The following is a 13117-nucleotide window of genomic DNA, read 5'->3' on the forward strand; positions in this document are numbered from 1 at the left end:
AGTCCATTTTTTATTATAATTCTATGAAAGGGATGTTATACCACTTTGGATCATTACACTGATTGTATGGTATTTAAGTAAAATTCTATTACAGTAAGGGATCGTAAACAGTTTATTTTCTATTGCTCTGTTGATACGGTTCTGGAAAATTCTTTGAAAACAACCTAAAAACAGCATACTCTTTTTGATCCTTGCCTCTAAGAAAACTGTGAGCCTTACGCATTTATTAAAGATAGAGGAACTTGAGCTACAGCTGCTCTCCAACATTTGTTTGAATTGTCCTTTAATTCATCTCACCGATTCCTAACTCAAATATTCCATCTTATCTCGGGGATGACACACAACTTAATAGAGACTGCCTTTGTTTGGGGGTTGAGGGGTGAGGAAAGGCCTTTCACTTTTCATTTATACCTTTGGATAATGTTTGAAGTTTCAATCATATGCGTCGTTTTTATAATGTTTGAGAAAAGTTCATTTGAATTCACCACCTACTAAAACCAAAGCATTACTGCCCCAAAAATATCCAAACTCTGATCTATGCATTTTACATCAACTTGAATAGTAGACCCCAAAGACAACTGATCTTGCTTTCTTTCATGTATTTGACAAAGGTCCTGGGAAAGGGAAAGTTTCTGAGGATTCATAAGGATGACCTAGAGGATCTGGTCAATTTAACTAAATAGCAAATTCTTTACCATTCAAACAAATACCCAAAGAATAGGACAAAATGACAGAGCAGATTTGTGGAGATGAGAAGAGAAAGAAGAAAAGGTACCAGTATGGGCAGATGTAAAAAAAGACAACTGATAGAGGTAATTACCCTCTTATAACTGCAATAGAATACAATAAAATAATAATTATACCAGCAATAAGTTGATTATGCCATTTATTGATGATGAAGTTATACTGAAAAATACAACAAAAGAACAAAGAACAATCTTTTGAATCAAACAGTTTAATAGGTGAGACATTTCTTTGAAACATGCAAAAGATTGTCAACCATGTCAGTATGGAAGTCCTTGAATTTATATATAGGTACCTCAACAGTGAATTTTCACAAGTTTTACTCTGTAGCACAGCAAATAACTGCTGTGTGTGTGTGCGCACACATGGGTGTGTGTGTGCACTGTCTGTCTCTTGGAATGATGAACCATGATTCAGCCGGGTTTCTTGGAACAGATTTGCTCACACGGAGGTATGAAAGAAGGGTTATTTTTGGTCAATGGGTAAGCACTTATCCTTAGCTATAAATGAACGTGACTAAGTTTAACTTCTGAATATAGAATGGTCTGTTGAATGCTATGTTTTTTCAGAAAGGTTTCTATTTGGCCCTTGGTGCCTTAATTTCTTACCTCTGATTTTCAGGAAAAGACAGAGGAATAGCTGAAACTGGTATTGGAGACCTCGGTGGCAGACATCTTGTTGAGACCACTTTAGCCAGTGACTGAGTTTGGGCAGTAGGAGGCCTGGTCGAGAGTTCTTGGCATGGATTCAAAATGCAGATTTTGGGATTCTTAACTTTGTCATAGGTTGCAATTAATTATTTTGTTGTGGATGAACTTTTAAGAGATGGTGGTCTAGAATTCCATTTTTATTTGCCACCATTGCTCCAATTTCATTTTGAAGCATTTTGTGCCAGCTTACAAGAACCAGAACTGTTTTTTCTTTTTTCATGACTTTATCTACCCAAGTCATCTGAAGACTCAAACAGTCGGAAAGTTTTGGCTGTCTAATTTTGGGCACCGCTTTGGCGGAAGAGGGTCGCTCAGTAACTGCTGGAGTGCAGAAGGTAGTTTGCAGTCTTGGCCTCTCTCTCTGCACAGTCGAATGCTGTAATCTTTGCATTTCCAGTAAACGAGTTATCACATGTTCAGTAGAGCCTTCTGCAGGTCCCATTGTTGCTTTCCAATTTTCAGATTTTGAGAGGGCGAGTTTGTGCAAGTTCAGAGCACTGAAAGGAGGAGGAGGAAAATCAGCATATGGAAATACTTCACTTGGTTCCTCAGTGAAAACTTCTTCAACAGTTTCTATTGGCTTTAAGTTCAGGTCCATCTTTCTAAAATAACTGAGCTAACTATCATTTGCTTCCTCGTTTTCTGGTATATCACTTTCATCACTTAAGTTTTCTTCCACACTGATGTTTCCATATTTCAAGTTCCAATTTGGAGCAGATAGAGTTTCACCATCGTTGTTTTCTATAGTTGAGCATAAAATAATATGAGTTTCACTTCTGTCCTTTAAAAAGTCTCCATCGGCATAGAGCCAGCAGGGATCTAATGGTATCCGAAGTCCAGGGTAAGAACCAACTTGCTTATCAACTGAAACACTTGTTAGTGAGTGGTTCACAGTGAAGAGTCTTATGGTGTCATTAGTTACATTAGGACCAATCTCCATTGAAGATTTTTTGAAATCCCTTAAAAAAAATGATTTAATTAGTGAATGGTTTGTTGGCTAGAATTAAAATGATAGTAAATGATATTTAAATGTTATTAAAATAATAAGTAAACTTTATCAAAGACTGATTAATGTTTAGCTCCCAAATGCATATGTGCATCTGTCTGTAACATAAATATGTTAATTACCAAATATGCTCTAATTATATACAACTATATGCGTTTTTTAAAGTATAGGTTAAAATATTAACCAGGCATCTCTTTATGCATGCACAGTTGACTAGGTCATTAGACCTACAAATGACTAACTATGGCTGTGAATGGCCACTAGGTTAAAAGTGGCTAATTATATATCTTTGTTTATGAATGTACTGTACATGCAATTATGAGGTCTGAAAAGGAAGCTATCCATTTAAGCTAAAATTACAGTGAAATGTTTATTGACCCAGGATTAGATGAAAGGGAATTCTTAAGGAAAGTATTAGGTTACTTAATAAAGGGTTCTACTTAGCCACTGTGTAATATTATTCTAAAATTAGAATAATTTATTCTAACAAAAATGAAAGCAAAACAATGTCTAAGAAACATCCCACACAAAGTCCATAGTAATTGTCATCTGATGGTGCTCTTTTAGCTTAGAAGAAATTCTTCTAGGTATTACATTGAAATGAAAACTGCAAAACACCAGGCCTATCTTAGGGAATTAATAAGCAGATAAACCATAAATGCCCACTATTTACATACAATCCTCTTTTTTTCTGGTTGTTTTGTGTTCTTTTATTTCAGATGAGTAGTTAACTCATCTGTACATAAATTTATTTCACTCATTTCAGTGTTTGCAAAAATAAATATCCTCTCACCTGTTCTCAATGGTACTTCCTTCATTAAGAGGGTAACTCCATAACTGAAATATTCCTTGTTTACTATTCTGATAAAAGAAAAACCATGAACATTTTGATCACTGCATGCATTTTTAAAAACATAATACTTTAAGAGTATGATGAATTAACTCTCACCTGTGTTCTTTCATGAGTGTGCTCTGACAAATTAAGTGCTAGCATCAGTTGCACTACTGGAATTTCCAAATGGTTCTATAAAGCAGCAGAAGACTTTTAACCTAATACATTTATGTTTCTGACTCTTGTTCTAAGAATGTAGAGTCCTTGTTCTAAACAAAGAAAATATAGTCTAACCAAGAAATACAAAGTAAAGTTATTCTATACACATACAGATATTTGTTTTTATTGATCTCAGCAGGAATTAATATACTCTAAATACCAGCTAAGCTGAGGAGTCTGGAATATCATTAAGAGTGTCTATATTTTACTAAGTGTTTTGTATTTTGATCAAAAAGAGGTAAATTAAAGATTAATTTTCTTGCAACTTCAAAACAAAATATTAACCATTTCAACTGCTTCAAGATCTTAAGGGCTTGAGACTACTTTCCTTTTTGGCAATAACTAGAAAACACTATATTCACTACAGTGTTAACTTCCATATTATTGTTATATTGAAAAAAACTTTATGTAATAAAATATTAATTTAATGACCAATGTGCAGCCCTCTAAAAGAAGAGTAAAGGCTTTGACTTGTTTGAAGAACTCTACAGAAATGAAATTTTAAGTTTAACTTTGGGGTTTAAAGAACATATATATAATTTTAAAATAATGTTTTGTGAATTATTTAAAACTAAACATTTATCCTTACCTTGTTAATTTTGCCTGAAAGAATGTGTATAACAAATGACAATTATTAGTTACATTAAACTGGTTACATTAAAAACAAACCCCCTTTATTAGGATTGGTTCTTCATATTATAAATATAGATATAAATTTTCACATATTTATAAATATAAGTATAAATTGCACATCTAGGATTTCTTACCACCTGCTGTACTATCCTTTCCAGGTGGGAGGTTTTTATTTGCAGGAACAGGTACTTCTGAATACAAATTCCAGTGAGATAAGTTCTAAAACAATTATTTGTTTTAGGATAAATTTAATGTTAAGAAAATTTTAAAAGCTCAAGAGTATAGTTTTACATGTCCTTTGGGTCACATCTGAGAAAAGGCACAAAGCTTCACGACCCTTCTCCCTCCTATAAGAACACGATCAGCATTCCTGAGGAGCATGCAATGTTCTCTTCTTAAACTATTATCAGCTTGATAACACCTATTAGTCAGGAAATGGAAAGGCTTTCATAATAATTCATGGTTTCATTCCCATTTTGTTAAAAATAATGGCACACAGGTTTTCAAAATTGATTTAAAAAATACCAAAAAATGTCCAGTTCAGTGAGTTCCTGCTACACAATAGCACATTTACCAAATTTCCTGTATCTGAGACTAGATCTGAAAGCCCACAAAATCTTTCCATCAACCAAAGAAAATTCTCTAATCCTCACATTACACTGAACTCTGACCAGCTCCTTACTCATTCTGGACTCCAGATGATGAGAAACACTCGGGAAATAGTCAAAAGAAGCCAAAAACTGAATTGGGAAAGGTACTAATATCTGCAAGCATTTATGTTCCAGACACTGCTGAATGCTATGGGGAATAAATGTGGCTGTGGGTAAGACAGGAGCGTAATAATTTACCCTAGAAAAGGGAAAGTAAAGATGTGATTGTAAAGAAGCAATTTTTCAAGATTGAGCTCAGCTGTTTTCTATCTCAAATGAGAAAATCCTCTGTAAATTAAACTATAAGCAATATACAAATGAAATGCAAGGTGTATTAGGCATCATCTCCACACTAAGAAGGAACAGGAAAAAATAGCTTAAATACAGTTTGCAGACTTAATTGCTCCACAAGGAAGTTATCTCCTCATAGGAAAGATAGTTGAATATAGGAAGATAGGCTGCAGATTATCTTTCTCCAGAAGTTTTTGAAAAATAAGATTAATAAAATTCTCAATTCTCTGATACAATATTTATTAGGACTAATCTCTATATGAGAATCACATGGGAAGCTTTTTAAAAATAACAGTTGAAAAAAAATACTACAGATTCTAATTCAGTAGTATGAGGGTAAGGCCCAGTTACTATTAAAATCACTTCTCTGCTTTTAATCACTCAAAACAGGTGTTCCATTTGCAAGCCGTCTTAACCTTACATACAGGCAGGGCAAGCACCCCATGCATATTTCAGAGACATTAAAAGTCCATGGGACAAAATTCTGTTTTCCAGCCCAAATGATCATGGTACTTAAGCCCACCGTTCAAAGGAGACGTATTAGAGAACTATAAAGTAACAACCTGTAAAGCAATCATTACACTGAGGCATGGCTATCTGGAAAGAATCACAAATTAAAACCATCCCAGTAATCAATGTATTTGCTAATCATTTACATTTGCCTCCTAGAAAGAGGTGCATCATGAAGAAACAGAAAATACAGTTAAGTTTGGAATCAGTACTACTGATTCGCCGGCTCTGTGCCAGGCACTGTGCTGGAGGGAGGAGGGAAGGTACTGAGCAGGGGGCGCTCGCTGCCTGGGACACGCAGGTGCGTGCATGCCGCGCAGAGCCCAGGGACGCGGAGGCCTCAGTACTGGGGATCCGGCGGGGCGGGGAGGTGGGCGTCCGGAGGGAGGCGGGGACGGGAGGCAGGTGGCCCCGAGCGGCGGCTGCAGGGGCGGACAGAACCAGGGCTGCAGGGGGCTCCCCTCTTACCCCAGGGCGCCGCAGGCCCACGTGTCGTCCACAGCGTCGTCTCCGAGGGCGCTGCTGCCCCAGGACCCATTCTCCTTTGAGAATCTTCCCAGAAAAATGCACATACATACCAGATGTTAAACACACTATCAAGAGTTTCTCAGCCGTTTGATCTCCAACCTCCAACCCCAGCCCAGAGGTGTCTCCTTCCTCCGCATTATCCTTTTCTTCTCAGAAAGCCTTCCCTGATTCAACTATAAAGGAGCCCTTCCCACCCACAATACTCTATTTCGTAACAGCCTGATCTTCTTTCTTTTCTGTACTCTTCACAATCTCAGTCTTGTTTGCTTTTTTATTGTCTGTCTCTTCCCAGTGAAGTATTAAGCCCTACGAGGGCTGGGGCCTTGCCTGTCTGGTTCATTACCCTATGCCCATCACTTTAAAACTGTGCTGGGCATGTTGTAGGAGCACAAGAAATATAGATGAATGAATATGATTCGCATGGGCCTCCTTGGACGTCTCTCTCCTAGGCTATCTCCTCTTTCAAACTGTTTTCCATACTGCTGATCTAAAACAAAGACCTGCCCTAATGCCCAAAGAATGAAGTCCAAATTCTATAGCCAGGCTGTAGGTGTCTGTTCATCACCTTTCCAGTGCTTATGACATGTCAAAAACGTTTTGCAATTTTCCTAAACACTCTTCCAAGACACGTAGCATTTTCACTTTATAGTAGCTCCTGCTGTTTATCTCCTCCCTCCTTTTATCTGCCTAGTTATCTCTATGAGTCCATAGAGAGATAAATAACTAAATCATTAAAATAAAAATATTAATTGAAAAGGAATGAGTTATGGGAGACACAGAAATCATGCATCACCTGATAGGATGCAGTGAGAACTCAGAGACGTTTATTTGATATTCCTGCCCAAGCTGCAAAACCTGAATCTACTCAAGAGGAAATACCAGACAAATCTAAACTGGGAGAAACTCTAAACAATAATTGGCAATGAAAGTTGATGATACTGAGGGACTGTCCCTGGCTATGGAAACATGACAGCTACCCACAATGTGTGTTTCAACTGCATCTTTTGGCTGGAAACAATGGCATTAGGACAACTGAAAAAACTTGAATGAGTGTGAAGATGAGATGGTAGTAATGTGTCAGAGTTCCTTTCCTGAGGATTATGGTTGTACTTTGATTATGCAGAAGGATGGATATCTTTGTAGGAATTCCACACTGACATACTAAGAGGTGATAAGGATTGTTTGTGTTGGCAACTTTTCCCTCAGTAAAAAAAAAAAAATTCTTTGTACTGTATTTCCAATTTTTCTGTAATTTTGTGTGTCAGAATTTTAAGAAATTTTTTAAAAGAAGACACGCTAGTCCAGTGATTCTCAGAGGGTGGTCCCCAGACCAGCAGCAGCATCCCTAGTTGAAAACTTGTTGAAAATGCAAATTCTGGAACCTCACCCTAGACCTGTGCTCCTGGTGATTGTGATGCACTGTGAACTTTAAGAACCACTGTTCTAGTCCATTTATTCAAAACTTAACATTACTTGGCTGAGTGTAACTCCTACTATTAAACATAAACAAGGTGGGTCTTTTTGAATTCCTACCCCTGCTTCCATCGATGATCCCCATTAAAAAGCAGACAAAGTTGATACTAAGTAAAGACAATAGAATAACAGAGTTTGAAACTATTTGAAAAACAAGAAAGGAAACTATTTATTGAGAGCATTTCACATGGCAGGCTTCATGCTAGGTGCCTTCCTACAGGAAATAACATCCATAGATTTTTCAAGATAGCTTCCAGAAATTTCAGTCCCCCAGTATCCCCACCCCAAGTCACTGAGTGTTCTGACTTTTTAGAAATCCATTCAACACTCATTCAATGAACATCTATTGATCACCTACTATGTGTCACAGAGTAAGCAAAGCATTTACAGCTATACTGTAATAAATTCACATACACAGTATTTGGTGCTATGAGAAAAACCTTTATAGGACATACAGTCTTTTTTTAAATAATACCTATATTGAGACACAATTTGCATTCCACATAAAGTGTATAATACAATGGTTTTTAGTGTCTTCGGAAGTTGCATTATCACTTAACTTTAGAATATTTTCATCACCTCAAAAAGATACTCTATTATTAGCATTCACTGCCTATTCCTTCTTCCCCTCTGCTCCTGGCAACCACTGATCCACTTTCTGTCTATGGATTTCCCTACTGTGGACATTTCATATAAATGGAATCATAAAATTCACGGGTTTGTGAATGTCTTCCTGCGTTTAGCATAATGGCTACAAGGCTCATCTGAGCAGTAGCAGGCATCTACCCTTCATTCGTTTTTGTTATTGCTGTGATGTGCATTGTCTGGACACACTATGTTTTATTTATCCATTTATCCATTGATAGATGTCTAGATTGTTTCTGCCTCTTAGCTATTAGGAATAATGCAGTTATCAATATCTGTGTACAGGTTTGTATGTGGACATGTTTTCATTCCTCTTGTGACTATACCTAGGAGTGGAATTGCTGGTTTATGCGGGAATGCTATGTTTAACCTTTTGAGGAAGCACCATACTATTTTTCAAAGTGGCCACCCCTTTTTCCCTTCCCATCCGCAGTGTGGGAGAGTTCTGATTTCTCCACAGTCTCGCCAATGCTTGCTATCAGTATGTGTAATCTTTGCATCATAATCAAACTGTGAAAAACTTCATTCTTAGAATGGAAACCATGGGGTGGGTTATAAAGACCTGGACTATCTTGCCAGATGCATGAGGAAGCAGTTAAGGGGTGCCTGCTAGATGCAGAGCTCTGTGACTGGATATGGGCTCTCTTAAGGTGTTTCTCATAGTTGTGTTAAGTAAATGGGGCGCCTATGACTCAGATTTCCCTGGCAAGCCAGGAAGTATCTCAAGCTGTCTTAGTCTGGTTTTACAAGCAGGGCAGCATGACTGAAAAATCTGGTGCTTCCAAATCGCCCAGAGCGAGCAGAAGCAAGCAGTAACGGTTTGGGCGCCTCAGCGAACCCGGCAGATGTTAGACAGCAGAGCACACTCAGGACATCTGTAACTGCCTGAGTTCAGAGCAGCCTTTAGGCCACAACCTGGCGACCCATTCACCTGATCTGCCCCACGGAGATGTTTTGTTTGGCCCATGGAGTGTTATGATTTGGATTCCCTTATACTTTTCAGACTGTTACAGCTCCAACTACTGTGGATTGTTTTCTGCCTAGCCTGGCTCACTCTTCTACATTATCTGTCTGGCTCCTAGAGGCATTTGAATGTGCACATCCTGCTGAGGACAATGCCTTAGTCCCATGGCTAAAGCCTGGGCAACTATTAAGTTGCACATCATTGCCATCATCAAAAGCAAATTGTCACGTATTGACACTGCATCATCAAGAAAAAGCAGGTATTAAGAAGATAATTGTACAACTTGCTACATAGAGAACAGCAAACAGCTGTGACCTGCGTCTATGAGGACCTTACAGACTGAAAAAAAACCACACTGACACAGACAGAGATTCATGTGGCCAATCCAAGTGGAAAAAGACATAAAGACATACAGAGCATGAAGATAAACAGGACGGTTGGAGGGCAGCACTGAGCCAAACTCATACCTGTGTTCCCACTCAACATGCATTCTAAAAATGGATTTCTTGACAAAAGACACTCTTTCCAGATTATTCCTGTTACAATTCAAAAGTATTTGCTGATGATATCTCCCTAATAGGATTTGCAATACTTGGGACATTTCAAAATCTTTCAGTAATGCAAACAATTTTTTTCTTCCAGAGAGCTAGCTCTCCTACACCAGATACATTCACTGAAATGATCAGCTGGGTAATTAGAAACACAGTTTGAAGCCAAGTCCATACATCCCTGGATGCTGTGAGTACCCTGAGCAGTTCCCATTCCCTGCCATTCCCCTATTCAGGCTGTTGGGAGCGTTGGTTGCCCATGGCCACGCGGCACTCTTCGCCAGAGAATTGTTTTTGTCTTAAGGGAGTCTCCCTGCCTAGAGATGCAGGGATGCTATGCTTCCCAAGGGAGAGAGGTGGTCTGGTCTGCAGCTAATGAGTAATTAACACAGGTTGTTAAAGTTCTGGAGTAAGGTGGGGCAATCCCACAGTCCATACCCACTCCAGAGCTCTGTGTGCGGTCAGGCTGAAGCCAGACTTCACTGAACTTTCATCTCCGCCTGGCTTTGTACCCTGCACTATCATGTTTCCCATACTTTCTCACAGATTTCACCTGGAAGCACCATCTCAAAAAATCGCTCACATCAGAAACCCCATCTCCGACTCTGCTTCTAGGAAACCTGATGTAAGACAACTGGCCTATCCTATGAAGTTACCTTTATGGGGGTCAGATTTTTAAGTGGTTGGTAAAGCATAGTACATCTGACATTAGACATGCAATGGTTAAAAAGTAACAGCCCTGAGCTGTGGCAGCTAAGGTGACCTTCTAATGGTATCCCTAAGGCAGTTTTATGGCATTTATGCTTCTGCCCAATGGAAGAGCTATTTCAGTTCATACCCCAATCTTGAAATTACTTTTCCATCAAACCAGAGTACTTGCAACCCCTTCCTTTACTGTGGTCAGAGCTCAGAATGATCAGAGAGAGGATAAGCTGTGAAATTATGAAGAAAACTAATCAGCCTAGATTTGCCTTCTTGAGGCATACAATTTACATGACACATGCACTCAGAATCTTACAGAAGAGTACATTCAAATTAAAAGCATTGCAAGTTTGATGAGGAAAAAGTGTTAATGTGTCACTCTGGATTCCACAGTATACAGTACACTTAATCTTCCTAACAACTTTGTACTGCATTTTTTTTTTGCAGAACCTAGTCAGCTTGAAGTGTGCATTAGTTTCCTAGGGCTGCTGGTCCAAATTACCACAACTTGGTGGCTTAAAATAACAGAAGTGCATTGTCTCAGAGTTCCAAAGGCTAAAAGTCCAAGATCAAGGTGTCTGTAGGGCCATCTCCTTTGGGTTCTGTAAGGGAAGATCCATTCTCTGCCTCACAGCTTCCAGCAGCTGCTGGTATTCCTTGACTTGAGTCTCTGCCTCTGCTCCGTCTCCTCTTCCTCTGTCTCAAACCTCCTCTGCCTCGTTCTTCTAAGGGCACTTGCCAGTGGGTTCAGAGCCCCCCAGGATAATCCAGGATTATCTCATCTCAAGATCCTTAACATAATCACATTTGCAAAGACCCTCTTTCCAAATAAGGTCACATTCATGGGTTCACAGGTGAATGTCTTGTGGGGGCCATTTTTGGGTCTACCACAGCGTGGACTCATGTGTGCCTCAACGACCAAGCCAAGACAAGCAGGGATGTGCACATTTGCAGGATCTGACCAGGGTGGTTCTTGCTCACTGAGACTCACAGTCTTGACTCTTTAGAGCAATCCAGAGGGTTCTGGAATTAATTCTGGCTTTTGCCAAGCACAAATTGCATAAGGAGTGATTGGGTTGGTGCACTTGATAGAAAGAAATATGTACCCAACATCCACCTGTCAGCGTGGCTTCAGTGTTCCTTGTCTAATCATATAGATTATTCTCAATATACTTATTGAGTTTTATGGGGTGGCCTAATATGCTATGGTGAGATTTGAAATTTAAGGATTTAGAAAGGTTTTGGGCCTCTTAAGAATGCCAATGATTGATAATCTATGGGAAAATTTCATATGGACAGTGGCATAAGAAACATATGGGGGAATGATACTGTTGGTGCTAGTAGAAGATTAGTATTCTGCAGCAACTGCCATTCCTTTAAATAATTGATATTGCATTGTAAGTTAAATATTTGTAGGAAAAACTATTTGCAGCCAACACAAAAAAATACTGAAGAAGTCTCTGAAACAGTTTATGCTACTTTTTAAGATGCAGATGTTCTGACGTCTCTGAAATATCACAATTTTAAAAAGCCTCCAATATTGCTGGGCATATTTTCCTTACATATCTTTAAAAACACTTAAGGAAAACAAATAAAAATATTTAAAACATTAATTGCCAAGCACGAAATGCTGTATAGCCATATTGAAAGAACCTGTGACTTGCAAAATAAATTGCTCCACTGAGTTACTTTCTTCTTATAATTACTTAGATTGCAAATTAGGCCTTGTATATTCTTTGAGGATCATCATGATAAAAAAAATGTATTATACACAATGGAATACTATTCAGCCATAAGAAAGAAACAAATCCTACCATTTGCAACAACATGGATGGAGCTGGAGGGTATTATGCTCAGTGAAATAAGCCAGGTGGAGAAAGACAAGTGCCAAATGATTTCCCTCATTTGTGGAGTATAACAATGAAGCAAAACTGAAGGAACAAAACAGCAGCAGACTCAGAGACTCCAAGAAGGGACTAGTGGTTACCAAAGGGGAGGGGTGGGGCAGGGCCGGTAGGGAGGGAGGGTAAAGGGGATTGAGGGGTATTATGATTAGCACACACAGTGTGGGGGATCATGGGGAAGTCAGTGTAGCACAGAGAAGACATGTAGTGACTCTGTGGCATCTTACTACACTGATGGACAGTGACTGCAATGGGGTATTGGGGGGGTACTCGATAATATGGGTAAATGTAGTAACCGCATTGTTTTTCATGTGAAACCTTTGTAAGAGTATATATCAATGATACCTTAATAAAAAAATTAATTAATAAAAAAAAGTGTACCTAAAAAAAATGTATTGATTACCTCCATGCCATTACCTAGGTACAAAGAAACTTCAATTGAAATATGAATTCATTTTACTTATAAACTGGTTAAGCTGAAGAATCACTTTTCCTGGGATATTAGAAAGACAGCCATAGTGCTTTTTGTCTCCATTATAGCACTTTTCATACTGCATACTGAAAAACTGGTTATGTAAGTAATGTTCTTTCCCACAGAACAATAAACTCCTTGAGGGCCAGGGCCTTAAGTTTCCTGTGCCTTAAAAAAAAATTTTCCCATGCTGCCTAGCACCATGTGTTGCATATAATAGGCACTCAATAAATGAGGACTGAAATGCAGGCCACACCTCAGGAAAATAGGGGGCTAAGCCACAGTG

General features: G+C 38.7%; 1 protein-coding gene across 1 annotated transcript; it reads right to left on the reverse strand.

Annotated features, from left to right (window-relative positions):
• Positions 1–875: 875 nt before the first annotated feature.
• FAM217A (family with sequence similarity 217 member A) lies at positions 876–6171 on the reverse strand. Its single transcript, XM_036998381.2, is given in 8 exon segments — positions 876–1261; positions 1263–1677; positions 1680–2413; positions 3254–3321; positions 3410–3484; positions 4101–4114; positions 4279–4363; positions 5863–6171. Coding segments are annotated over 8 exon segments (1752 nt in total). The 3' UTR covers positions 876–1209.
• Between the last annotated feature and the right edge of the window lie 6946 nt (positions 6172–13117).

The sequence above is a fragment of the Manis javanica genome, chromosome 16, assembly GCF_040802235.1.
Source record: "Manis javanica isolate MJ-LG chromosome 16, MJ_LKY, whole genome shotgun sequence".
In the NCBI taxonomy this organism is placed as follows: Eukaryota; Metazoa; Chordata; class Mammalia; order Pholidota; family Manidae; genus Manis; species Manis javanica.